Source organism: Falco naumanni, chromosome 17 (assembly GCF_017639655.2).
Source record: "Falco naumanni isolate bFalNau1 chromosome 17, bFalNau1.pat, whole genome shotgun sequence".
Lineage (NCBI taxonomy): Eukaryota > Metazoa > Chordata > Aves > Falconiformes > Falconidae > Falco > Falco naumanni.
The window spans coordinates 1,421,930-1,435,581 of NC_054070.1; the positions used below are offsets into that span (position 1 = coordinate 1,421,930).

At 55.0% G+C, this 13,652-nt stretch overlaps 1 protein-coding gene across 15 annotated transcripts in view; it reads right to left on the minus strand.

Moving 5' to 3' along the window:
* PPFIA4 (PTPRF interacting protein alpha 4) overlaps positions 1-13,652 on the minus strand; it is a 57,720-nt gene that overhangs the window by 21,813 nt on the left and 22,255 nt on the right. For 14 of the 15 annotated variants that reach the window (XM_040616775.1, XM_040616774.1, XM_040616771.1 and 11 more), the window contains 4 exons: positions 10,050-10,858; positions 1,953-2,054; positions 1,667-1,831; positions 986-1,060 (listed from right to left, as the gene is read on the minus strand). In XM_040616775.1, coding sequence (XP_040472709.1) covers positions 986-1,060; positions 1,667-1,831; positions 1,953-2,054; positions 10,050-10,286 — 579 coding nt within the window. In that variant the 5' untranslated portion in view covers positions 10,287-10,858. Of the gene's footprint in view, positions 1-985; positions 1,061-1,666; positions 1,832-1,952; positions 2,055-7,988; positions 8,383-10,049; positions 10,859-13,652 lie in introns of those variants that run through there. The other variant, XM_040616776.1, reaches the window with a different exon arrangement.

Sequence of the window (13,652 nt, forward strand, 5' to 3'; positions counted from 1 at the left end):
ACTGGAGGGATCGCGTGAAGAAGAGAGGGGAAGGCAGAGATGCTCTGAAGGCTCAGCACTGATGGAGGGTGGAGCCTGTACATCTTGCATGGACAGAGCGGTGCTCACTAAAGGCACACAAAGGGCCTGAGCCCCAGCAGTAAGGTTTTCCTGGTGAGCCCTTGGGGACCTGAGCCCTGCATCCCAGGACTCCTTTCCAACTCATTTCACTAGTGTGCAGCCAGACAGACTCCAAACCTGGTGCAGACATAAGCAGCAGGAGCAGGGGATAAACACTGACATCGCACCCTGCTCTGCTGGGGGGAGGATGGGGAAAGTTCCCTGCAAGGTGACTGAAGGCCAGGCACTGCCTCCCCACTGAGCCTGGGGAAGTACCATGAGACATCCTGGGAACTGGAAAGGGGAGCAAAATTTGGCCAGGCAGAGGCTATAAGGATGGCTCTTTCCTTTTGGCAGTAGTGGCGGGGCACAAACTTCTGATCTAACTGCCTAAAAGCAGGGTTAATATAATTCCTGGATGAAAAGGACTAGATGTTGGGGACAGCAAAGTCCCCGTGCCAGGGTCTCAGCAAGGAAGGAGATGGATGATCCAAGGTGAGGTGCTCAGAGCAGTGAGGTTTGGGTCTCTGCTGAGGCAGGGAAATCCCAAGCCACTCTCAGCCCCCTGAAATGAGTCACATTCAGGTTGCTTTTGTCAGTGAAATCAATACCAAACAGTAGAACACAAGAAACCTTGCCTGTGAGACACAAGTTTTCAGCATATTCACAAGATTTCCTTAAATACAGACAATCCTTCATTTAAATAGCAATTTTAGAATAAAAGCCTTACATTAAAAATGCCTAAATGCCAATTCTCTGATGTGCCTGATCGTTTGAGGCTGGTATTTCAGAAAAATCAACATGAATTCATGAATGTAGCACAGAGCAGTCCCAGCCCAGCGGGCACCCCAGCAAGGGGCCAGGGTAGGCTGCCCAAATACCTTACCTGCCGGTGTGCATCCACGAGCTGCTCCTCCAAGGTTGCCACTCGCTCTAAGGCTGCTCGCAAGCGTTCCCTGACCTGCAGTTGTGTAAGACAATGGGAAAGGCCATTATTTACCTGTTACGAGGGTGCCCAGGATCTAGGCAAGCTCCCAGCCCCTTTTGTCTGGCTGACATCCAGGTTCAGGTGGATTCACATCCAGGACACAGGCTCAGGGATGCTCCAGCCCATCGCCTGGGAGAGTGAAAGCATATTGGAGAGGACAGCCTGGGCCAAGCTGACTCTTGGAGACCTATGGTCAGGACAGCTTGAAGACATCTTTTAGCAAAGGAGATGCTTGAGGTAAATGAATCAGGAGGAACAAGAGTTGTAAAGCAAAAGACTGAACCAGGGTGCCAAATGCCAGCGCTCACCACATGTGAGTAACCCGTGGAAGCAAGTTCCCCATCCTCGACAGCTTCAAACCCACAGCACCCACTTGGCAGCCCCACCAGTTCCTAAAATGAGGGTGTTGCAGATTTTGGATATCCAAGACCTTCCTCCTGAGGGACCCCACGTCACCACCCAGCTCAACAACAAAAAATGATGTCCAGCAGGAGGGAGAAGAAGGGTTGGGAGAAGGTCAGCTTTAAGCAGGGGATGCTCATGCAGCAAGCCAGGAGAGGTCCCAGCAGTCTGTCTCACCTTTTCATCTAGCGCCTTGTGATGCTCAAAGAGTGACTTCAGCGCCTTGAGCACCTCGACCTCACTGGAAACCCCGGATGGCGACTGGGCCTGACGCTTGACCACAGTCATCCTCAGGGACCGCTCATGCCTCGACACCAGGCACTCCAGGTGCTCCAGCAAGAGCTGCAAGAGGGCAAGCGTGAGGCTCTCACCACCCCCGCTCAATGCCGATATCGGCCCAGCAGCCTGCAGCGTCCCACATTTCTGAGGACTAAAAGCCAGAGACAAGGTTTTCTATGCTTACCCGGGTGTTATTGCGCTCAGCTTTCAGCTCCGAGATCTCCTCTTCCCTCTCCAGGAGCTGCTCCCGGCACGCACTGAGCTCCCGTGTCAGCGTTGCAAACTCCTGCAGAAATCAGAGCATAGCCATGAGCAGGGAGAGTGGGGTGGAGACTGGAGACAGAGCCAGTATTCTGGCCCCACTGCTGGGACCTCACTTGCAGAGCATTTCCCATCCAAACCCAACCGGGGAGAGACGGCGACACCAAGGGGAACATCGAGAAACTGGTGGAGAAGCACAGCCAGGCTGGGAGGCGATCTATTCCTGGCTTGCCTGAATGGTTTGGACTAGGAGAATGCAGGATCCCAATAATTATCCATTTGGTTTGGTGTCCAATGACACAAGAAACTCCTCTACAGCTCCAGAGGCACTCGATGGTATTTACAGCATTCCAGTCAAGGCCACCAGCATGCTCCCATCTCCACTGCCCCCTTGATGCAACCCAGCAGAGCACCCACCTTGGAGCATCCCATCAGGCTAAAACTCACCACAAAGCTGCAGCTGGCCAGGATGAGTCCCCTGGCCCTCAGCCTTTGCCATGGCTTCAGAACTGGATATCATCCAAAATCTCCTTCCGAAGGAAAGAGCAAGATCTGCCCCAGTCCAGCATGTAGGGTCCCATCAAGCTTCTTATGGGCACCCTTGAGCCCCAAGCCCCAGCTGAGGGAGATGGGGCAGAGCAGGAGATGTGGCAGCTGCCACCAGTTCCTGCTGCAGTTACCACTCCAGGGAGGTGACATCCAGCAAGGAAGAGCTGTGCACAGAGCAATGCCAAAGTAGAGCTGAAAAGGCAGCACATCCTTTGGGATATGATGGGCTTCTCAGAAACAGAGCAACTGCACTTGTGGCTGTGTCAGAGGGGGAAAGAAATTCGCTCTGGAGTTCCTAGGATGCAGGAGAAATCCAGGCTCCTGGGTTAGCTCAGGAGCACTCTCCCATTGCTCCCAGCTGCTCTTTTAATCACCAAGTGGTGGCAGGACGAAGCGACATTTTGCAGCTGAAATTTCTTGGGGTGAAAAACGCAAATGTGGAAACGCTTCATGAATTTACACCAGTTTCACAGTGTTGTTAAGAAGAACTTAAAAAGGAAAATGGTTTCAGAAGAGGCTGGGAAGGATTTGATCGAGCATTAACAAACCCAATTTTGACTGGGGGCTGAGAGCTGTTTTACAGCATGAAATTCTCTTTCACTTTAATTTTCAAGTTAAACAAATAAAACCCCTTCAAACTGAAGCAAAATGTTGAGGCTTAGGTTGAATCAAATGCTCTGCTCAGCTCAAAGTGAAATCTCTTGCAACAGCTGACATCCCTCCAAGAAATCAAGAGCTTTTTAATCTCTGTTTGTCCCAGCTAGATTTTCTCTCTCCCTTTCCACCCCAAACTGCTCACACCAGTGTGGTTTTTAGCCTGGGGTTGGTGGGGAAAGTGGTGTCACTGGTGATGCTGAGATCCCACAGTGGGACAGAGACTGAGCATGCCACGATGTGGAGGAAGGGAAAAAGCAATCACAGAGGCCAAAGTCAGTCGTGATCCCAATAAACAGCTGCTTTTCTGCCCATCACTATGCCTCAGGGCTGCTGTCACCTGACATCCCTGCTCCAGCATCTCCGCAGGGCCTGAGTCCCCCAGCTCCTTTCCAGACCCACTCCTGCCCTGTTGCTTCCCCAAGGACCACTCCAGCCCTGGGGTCATCCCTGTCCCCATCACTTGTCCCAAAATCGATTGAAGCACCCCAAACCTCCATTACCAGCCTCTGCCATGCCCAGGCACCATCCTGTGCTTGCTCTCGGGACCATCCCATAGACCCCCAAAGTGCAGCAAGCCCCACTGCAGAGCCAGTTTCCCCAGGAGACCGCTGTGCTGGCCAAGCCTTTCCTGGAGCCATGCTCTCCCAGCCAGTGGGGATTATGGCTTGGCACAGCCCAGCAGCACACACACGTGTGTGCGCACCACCGGGTTATGCAAGCACTGCGTGCAAGAGTGAGCAGCTCGCGAGCATCCCTGCGGATTATATCAGCGCTGGGACTTCCTGCTCACCAGCGTTGGGCAGAAAGTGTGCGAAAGCGGCAGCAGGAGGTGCCAAATTAGGTGCCCGTGCATCACTGGCTGTTTCAGATTTAGGGACGTGTTACTTCCCCAGTCCCTCAATACACCAAGAGACAGGCAACAAGGCTGAAGGAGCTCAGCAAAAGCACCCTCGCAGCCGTGACGGCCTCCAGAATGTCTTTCAGCAGCCCAAGCTGTAACAGTGGGTGACACATTGGCTGTGGACTCTCTCTCAGCACCGGGGCAGGGACCAAGCAGATCCAAAGCCTGCAGATCTGCAAAGGGTGGAAACCTCTTGCTCTGCTCCATGGCTGGCAGGGAGAACAGGGGCTGTGGACATGGATGCTCTCCCTGCTGGGGTGAGCAGCGTGGGATGGATGGGACAAGGCATTGGAGGCAGCAAGGGAAGAGAGATGCCACGCTGGGGACGGTGGTGGCCAGCGCTCAGCTCTCCTTACCCTGCATTGCCTGCACGGCCCACCCGGGCTGGCCAGGCTGTACAGATTGTGCCTGCAATCAGGCTTTCATCCTGAAAGGCAAGGAGATTAAAAGAGAGAGAAAATCCACTGGAGAGAGACAGACTGCCCCCACCCCGGCCAGCCCAATGCGGTGCACTGGTCAGCAGGTCAAAGCATGGTGGTGGCTCCACTCCAGGCACAGCACAAAACTTCTGCCCAAACCTATCCCACGGGGTGCTCCTCTCTGAGCACTCCACCCTGCCAGGAATGGCTGGCCAGATCCTGTGCTGCACGCCCCAGAGAGGCTGTCAGGCCTGGAGCATCCTATGAGAAATAAAAGAGACCACGATAACTGTCCTCCCTTGGGGAAAGGCTGCAAAAAGGAGCATTTGTCACCAAAAATAGCAACACCCCTGCAGCAAGACAGGACAGCAGTAAGGGTGAGCCGAGTACACAGGGCTGGGGGCACTTGCAAGCCTGATTTGATGCCTTGGGAATAAAAAAAGAGGAATACAACACTCCAGCACCCGCCTGTATCTACCTCCATCAGCCCCAGCTGTGCCCAACATCTGCCTCCTTGCTTCTGGGACACTGGCAGGCACCAGGTGAGTTTGGGGACCATGATGACAAACTGTCCCCAGCTCCCAGCTGCAGTGTCACATTGTGGAGTACAGCTTTCACCCCCATTCACAGGTATGCTCTTGCCCTAGGTCCCAGCAAAGTGGTGATAAAGAGGATCTGGGTGATTTTCCTCTGCCCTGGACATGGTTCCAGGAGACACAGAGGCCTCTGCCCCTGGCTCTGATAAGCTCTCAAACTAAGCAGGGACACCTATAAATGGATTAGAAAGTGAAGGAGAGGTGCCTGATCTGCAATCAAAGGATGGATGATGAGACACAGCTCTGGGAGTCCTCAGGAGCCCTGCGGGAAGCCCAGCAGCCTGGGAAGTGGCTAATTTGGATTAAAACCAAACCACCCGAAGTGCACCTGCCTGGGCTCAGCCCCAAGCCCCAAGGTGGGAGGGAGCAGGGTGGACGGACGCTATTTTCACCATCAAAGCAGGGATAGAGACCCAGAGCACCACACAAGGTATTGGAATGAGGCATTGTGGCTTGGATTTTCGGTCAGCACCAGGCACGTTCAGGGTTCAGGGTCTTCCCCTTTGGCTGCATCAATAGGGAAGGCACAGGGAAGAGCTGGAGGGAGGCCAGAAATAAGCTACACAGAGACAGCTGGAGAGCAAGGATGGGTTTAGGAAGCTCAGGGAGAGAAGGCTCATAGCATGAAAAAGCTGAAATGCAAAAGTCCTCAGCCCAGAGCCATCTTCTGCCTCTCCCTGTGCCATCTGCAGCACAGACAAGGATGCAGTGAGACTGCACCAAAGTGAGCAAAATTCCCCCGTTTATGGCAGGAACGCAGCCGCTGCTCCAACGCATCCGAGCCTTGGGAACAAACTGGCTCCAGCTGTGGGATTAATGGCATTTTAAAGCCCCTAATTGGAGTGATTGCTCCTGATGGGCCAGGCATGTGAAGGAGGGTGATGCGGGAAGGATATCTCTGACAGAGGGTGATGCAAGAATGATGCCTGCACCGCACTGCTGACTTGGCACCTGAGGGGTGCAGCCCCATCCGTCCATCTACCCACAGTGGGAGTTGGCAGACCACTCACCCCAGTTTCTCCTTGTTGTCCCAACAGCAGTGCAGAATTACAAGAAAGCCCTAAGTCACAGTCGAAGGGATAAACACGACCCTGAGCAGTGTGTAGCATGGGATTACAAAGATTAAATCCTACTGGGTAAACTCAGGGCTTCGACCGTCACCCATCCTCAGCACTGGGCAGTGTGTGGCATGTTCTGGACCTCTCAGCTACAGCACCATGACTCTGTGGGGACCATCCATGCAGAACTGGTGTCCTCCCTTCTCAACAGGCAGACATGATGTGTGTTTCTACCCAGGATTGCTTGGAGAGGAGCATTGTACAGCTGAGCAAGCAAGAATTCAACATCTCAGTACCCTGGTCTTGTGGGAGCACAACCGGCTCCAATAGTTCATCACTGAGCCACCAGATCCCTCCACCCTTCCCCAAAATCTTGAGACATATTAAAGGTCTTGTTCAGTGGGTGTTTTCCCTCCACCTGGAGCTGCTGAGGTTCCTATTTTAATGCTGCTTTTTGCAGGTGTTAACTCCAGATATATTTTTAAGTTAAATGGGAGGAATTTGGGGTGAATATCTGATGCCAGGACCTCCCCCAGCTCCTGGGGGACCTCCAGAGATCTTGGGGAGTCTTAGGGGGTCTGGCTACCCCAAAAAGCCCAGTTCCCAACTCCTCAGGCAGCTCCAAGAGGCAGCAAACACACAGCAGAGCAGTGCCTGGAAGGAAGAACTGCAGGAGGTTTTTGTGGCCATTGGTAGCCCTCAGCACAGCAGCCCCTGTGAAATTTGGGAGCCTGTTCTCCCCCTGGCACAGCTGGGGACCAGGCACTCTTGCCAAATCCCCAAGCCCTGGCAGGACAGGGACTCCTGCCATCCCACACAGGATCCTGCACCAGGAACACATCTGGATACACCTGGAGCCCTGCATGTTGCATCCCTGGGTGGTATGTACACCCAGGAAAGCAGAGGAGAAACCAAGCTGAGTGGCCAGGCAGGAGGGAGCTGGCAGCCGTGCCAGGGCCCCCGGGGCTGCTGAGAGCACCCGGACCCTGGTCAGGGCTTGGTCCTCGGCTGCAAACCCCCTGCACAAGCAGGGAAGGCAGAGGGATTGGAGCTGAGAGCTTTCAGCCCGATTAAGTCACATTCAGCACTCCCATATGAATAAATAAATCATGTAAGAAGCATTAAGGCAGCTTACGCTCCTCAGGAAATCGCCCTGGAGTTCTGTCTTTTGGGGGCTGAGGGATACCCCTATGGATTAAGGGGGGGATGGCTTGGCCATGTGGCAACCAAGCCCCACAAAGGCAAGGGGGAATGGGAGCTACAGGCAGGAACATCCCTGGAGCATCCCTGCCTGCCCCATGCAGGGGTTTGCTCCAGACAACAAGCACATCCCCTGCCTGCCTCATGTGTGGGTCTACGCCAGACACATGTTCCCTGCCTGCCCCATCAAAGGCTCTGCTGGCACTCTGGATCCTGTGACAATACAGTGACATCCAGCTGCCACTGTGCTCTGAAAAGATGCGGAGCGCCACGGCTCCCAGCCGCCATCTATCCCACCCTCCCCAGGCAGCATGTCCTCCGTCCAGCTAGAGCCTGGCTCTTCCGTAGACTGGGAAAGGGCTGTCAGCCTTGTGGGTGACCACCGATGAGCCTGGGTGCCCAACCCTGCCCCCCAAAAGGATTTCTTCAAGCAATCCAGCTTGAATCCCATGCCAATGGGGTCTGACATATTGCAGTAAGCTCCTGGGCAAAAGGGCACACAGAGGAAGAAGATAGGACAGACCCGTGGAATGCCCCCATGCAGTGCCCTGGGGAAGAGACCGGCCGCGTCCCGCTTACCTGGTACATGCACATGCTGGGATTAATCCCATTGGGCAGGTGAGTGCCTTTGGGTTTGCTCCCCGTGTTCATGCCGAGCCCTCATCTCCCGTGAGGACAGCTAGTGCAGTCCCAAGGGCGAGTGGCACAGTGGGCTTTAGGGGCCGCCGTGCCCGGGCACAGAGCCCCAGTGCCCGCGCAGGGGCAGGCAGGGCAGTGGAAGGCAGCGGGAGCTCAGGGCAATTCCCCATCTGCCACCTGCCCTGATCACATCCCTCACGGGGGCAGGAGGCAGCCCTGGCTGAACCGGGGCACCCAGCAGGCTCGTGGGTGCAGCGCTCCAACCGAGCCCCTTTGCACTGACCCAGTTTGCTCCGTCTGCACACCGCCCCTGCCGAGGCACCGAGGACCCCTTATTGGAGCAGGAGCGGAGACTAAATCCGCGTGGTCCCTTAATCCGAGGCGGCTGTGGTGGGGCGGGCAGTGTGTGCTCAGGGTGACCTGACTTGCTCTCTCCAGTGCACGCTGGCAGGGAAGCTGGGAGCAGAGGGGAGGAGAGTTCCCGGTGCATGCGAGGTGGTGGTGGTCCTGCCTGCACCCAGCACTTGGGTACAGCTCAGCACATCCCCAAGGACAGGGAGCAACTCATCCACGGGGACCCCAGGAGCTCCCAGGGAAGCACTGCTGGGTTTTTTGCTTTCAGCAGCCTGGGCAGAGCCAGGGCCAGCCCAGCTCTGTGCATGGAGACACAGGCTGCCTTGCTCCTGAGCTGCCTTCCCCTGTCCAGAGTGGATAATGGATGCTGAGAGCTGGCCAGCCAGCAGACCAAGCTCTGTCCTGGCTTGTGCCACCAGTTCTGATCCATTAGTTATTTCCCGTCTCCCTAGGGTGCCCCAAACCCAGCGCCCAGGCAGGGAAGATCTGAGGTCTCAGCACCATCACAGTCAGAACAGGTATAAACATTTGAAGCCTCCTGCTTCCCCTGCCTGGTGCGCTCCTCTCCACATCACACCCACAATGGAGCAGTGCAAAAGCCTCCCAAATCCTGCTCGCCCCAAGTCTGGGCCCTGGGACACTGCGTGCTGCCCCACGAGACTCTGCAGGGAAGGCGGGCAGCTCGGATCCACCCTGCACAGCCCTGGGACACTGATCCACCTCATCCTCCTCTGACCTGAGCATCTTTCGTCATGGAGGCCAAGCTCAAGTCCAGGGCTCTGGTGTACCTGGATTGGGTCCTGCAGGTGGATGAGCTGGGAGCAGAGCAACACCAGAAACACCAGCAGGGCCATGGCAAGCCCTGATTTCCCTATGTCCTGGGCTACTCACTGAGCACAGACCTCTGGCAGCTCCCCCACCCACTGCCTATCTGCTCCAGCTCAGGGAACAAACTGGCCCATTGCAATGTCCCAGTCCCCACTCTGCCCCCAGCTCTGCCCCCAGCCTCCCATGTCAGGACCAAGCTCAAGACAAAGAAAGTCCGATCACCCCACCGGGCAGTGGGGCTGATGGAAAGGAGCTCTCCTGCTGAGGGAAGGGGCAGAGAGGGGGGGGCTTCAGCACTGGGGAAAGAACGTGGTTAATGTCCTCATTTGGGGACTCGTGTGCCAGTGTGGACTCATGAAACTGAGGCCTTTCTTGACATCCCAAGGAGCTGGCTGGAGGCAGCAAGCCAGATCTGCTACCCAAAATGTGCCATCTGCTCCCCAAGCACTGTTCCCCAGTGGGTAAGTGTGGGCTCTGCATCTGCCTCACTGTTGCCCTTGAGCATCCTCAGGAGATTTTGCCCCTTCTCCATACCCATTCTCCTGTGTAACGGAGGGGATTACAGTCTCACACCTCCCCACAGGGACTCACAGACAACAAGGGGTACAGAGAAGGGGAGATGCCCAAGGTGGTTGTGGCTTGGCCTTGGGAGAACCTATGGGTTTTACTGTTGGCGTGAGATGCAAAACATCCAGCAGCATCAATGCTATCACACCTGGTACCTTTCTAAATGCATGATCTCAAAATCACATCCAAGTGGCTGATCACCCTCATACGCCTCATTTAAGGCTCACAATCATCCCAGGGCCAGATCTTTACCTGTGGGAGTGCTGAGTTGAGTTGCCTCTGGAGCTGGTCACGCTCCCGTAGGGTCTCCTGCAAGCGGCTCTGGGTGACAGAGAGCGTCTCGCGGGTCTCCCGCAGGGTGTCCAGCAGCTTGTCCCTCTCATCCAGCATGTTCACCATCAGCTGCTCAAAGTCGGCATCCGCCTCAGAGCCCTGTGGGGGACCCAGAGGGTCCCCCTCGCTGATGGTGGGCATCACCTCGCACATCATGGCGGAGTGTGACAGGTGGGCAAGTGTCCTGAAGGTGCCCGGTGGGGCAGGCAGTGGGTGCTGTTGAGCTGCAGGGCCCTGATCACATTGCTACAGGCTCCCACGGGTCAGGGGAATCAGCACAGGAGGGGACAAGGGGGTGGTGAAGGTGGAGGGAATACCCCATCACTTCTTCTTGGGTACTAAGCAGAAGCTGGCATCACTCCGGCAGGGACAGAGGGACCTCCTTGGCACCGACAAGGCCCTCGTAGTCTTAAATCACTCCAGTCAGCTGCCTGTCACTGCCAGGGTCCCTTGTGTCACCTCTCTGATGCCTTTCGGAGGGGCTGCAGCATCAGTGAGCCACGGGGGTGTTCAGAGGCAGACAAAGTGACCCCTGAGGACTCGTCCCAATGGGAAGCCCAAGCTGGCAGCAGCACAGGGAGGGCGTGGGAGATATTTGGGCTGTTTGGGCATGCTGAGGAGCCTGGTGGTGGTGGGCTGTTCTCCCCAAGGCTGGATGAGATGGTCACAACTGATGTGGGAACATGTCTCCGTTTGGCATCACAGCTCTTCAAACACACAGCGGTGACCTACAGGAGAGGGGACAAAGATCAGATCCCTCCTGCTGCCCCCAAAATGCCCAGGGCATCTGCCCAGCACCCTTTGCCCCCCATCAAACCCTGGTAGATTGCAACAGGTGGGCTCAGGACTCACAGGAATGGGATTCAGCCCTGGGGTCATGTGGGCACCCTCCACTCACCTCCACTTCTGCAAGGGGACAAACCATGGGCAAGATGAGTCGAGCAGCAAAACATGATGTAGCAAGCTTGGGGTGAGGGTCACTGGTCTAATCCTCATTCTAGGGCAGTCCTCCTTAAGTTTTTAAACCTTTACAACAGATACAATGCTTGAGGACAGGTCCCAATATCCTTATATCACTCTCCTTTCAAACCAGCATACGCACACAGACAAAAAGGACCTGCACGCCATCATGGGCCAGATCAGCCTGTTCTGGCCCTTTGGACTGGAATAAAAGCTCATGTCTCAAACAGCTCGGCAGCACAGCGGGGCATTTCTCCCCCGTTCAAAGGCAGTGTGTGCAAGGAGATGCTTTTGTGCACACCCAGACGTGCAGACACATATTGCCAGGGCCAGGGGAACCATAGCTCCGTTCTTGGGATGACATTGGCTCATCAGCTGATGGGAAGTTTGACACAAAAAACCCTCTAAAAATAGAGAAGCTCTGGCAAAAGCACCAGCCCCTCAATGTGCATCCAGCACTTTATGCTGAAAGCTGGCTCCTGCATGCCAGGGACGTAGGGCTGGACTGACCCGCAGGTAGCTGTCTGACTTTCTCCCCTTTACAGATTTGTCACATTCCTCAAGTGGAATAAAATCTGTTATGGGCCTGTAATGCTGTCGTGGTCCTTCGAGGCTTGTTCATGCTCCTTTTCTGGCTGTTGGGATGTGGATGACCAGGATAATTGTGCATTGTGGACATCCATCCCTACAGCTTCCCTGCAAAAAGGAGGCTGGTAGAGGAAAAGGCATAGAGTGAGGAACCATTCCAATCCCCTGCTCTCCTTGGGTTGAGTTGGACACGAGCCTCATCCCAGTAATTAAGCAGGTAAAATGTTGTACAGTCCTCCCTCCCCAATTAGCAGTCCCAGTGGTACCCACACATGAACGTGGCCATGCTGCCAGCCTCCTCGGAGGGCAGACGCCCTCCCTCCCCAGGCTGTAGGGAGAGCTGGGGCCAAGAACAGCCAATACCAGCCTTACCCCAGGGCTAAGCTCTATTAATTTGGGTGCAAAGCCCAAATGAGGTGACTTTCATGCACCATTTTGCCAGTACCTCTGCTTGTGGGATGAGCGTGGAGCAAGGATGTCCACACTGTGGAAAGCCAGATGGCCTCTTGACCACGATGTCAATGGCAAAATCAGCCACGTGGCCACATCCCTACCCCAGCTGCTGGCAAGGTACTGAATGAATTAGTAGGTGAATTAAGAGATATCAATCAAGGCAGGGAGGGAAGAGCCCTGCAGCCACTCAGGGAAGAGAAATGCTGCAGGGAATGGCCAAGACATAAATCTGACAGGAGCAATGATGGGATGGAAATTTATCCCAGCTGCAAAGGAGAGACTCACTTACCACGAGGACACTCCGCAGACCCCAGTCCCGGCAGAGCAGTGGTGCATCCCCACACCCCGTGGAGGTATTCCAAGGGGCTGAACCCACACAGTGCAGGAGGCAGCGCAGATTTACCCTAGGCATCACCCAAGGGCTAATTTTCTTTTTGCTTCCCCCATGGTTGAGCTTGCGCACAGGTGGCTGGGGCAGTTTAGGTAAACCCATGCGCTACTTTGCTTCATTGCAACCTGCTCCTGTGCACAGCTATATCCTGTTACATGTGTTATATGCTATATATGCTGGAGGGTGTCCAGAGAAGGGCAACAGAGCTGGGGAAGGGGCTGGAGCACAAGTCTGCTTGTCTTCTGCACCTGCTGCCTTCAAGCCTTTTGGAGCAGGAAGTGTGTTCAGCGAGCAACAGGCATGGGCGAGCATGCAGGGGTGTGCACACACCAGGGGCATGCACATGTGCAGCAACATCCATGCATGCAGGGATGTGCACATGAGTAGGAATGTGCATGGGTGCAGGGATGTGCAGGAACACATGCAGGAAGCTCCTGCCCAGGGTCAGCTCCCCTCAACACAAGCATCTTCTCATTTCTGTACCACCTCAAACCGTGGGATTTTCTCTGTTCTCCAAAAGCAACAGAGAATCACCCATTCCCACACATCTCTTCCCCAGGGAGCCCAGCTGCAGCTGCACACACAAAGATGCTGTCCCTGCAGAGCGCAGCTCAGCATTTCCTAAGCAGACCTCCACGTCCAACCGGTCACTTTTAAGGACCTTGAGGATGTCAGTGTGGACAACACTCCGAGCACATCACACACTTTGCTGGTGATTTTACAGCAGTGAGGGCAGACTGAAAGCAGCCCTTCGGCACTGGATGTCGGAGAGGTCCGAGCTTGCTTGCAATTAGCAGCAAAACACCACCTGTGAATCTCAACCTTTCAACTGTGTTTGGTAAAACTACATAAATGCTACTGCCTGAGTTTAGAGGGCCTTAACTGATGGGATAATCATTGGGTAGAGGAGTGAGGATGTGAGGAGACAGCTGGTGAGCTGAGAAAACAGACACTGTGCAGCTCTAGCCCTTTGCTGAGTATTTTTAGTCCCGCAGGGCTGCCAGGCACAGACTTGCTGGAAGCAGGTTTGTTGCCAGTGAAAACGTGCTTGCTTTACTATACCCCCCCAGCCAAACGATGCTTTCCCCACTCTTTGGGATGGAAAACAGAACAGTCACACACTGCCTGCT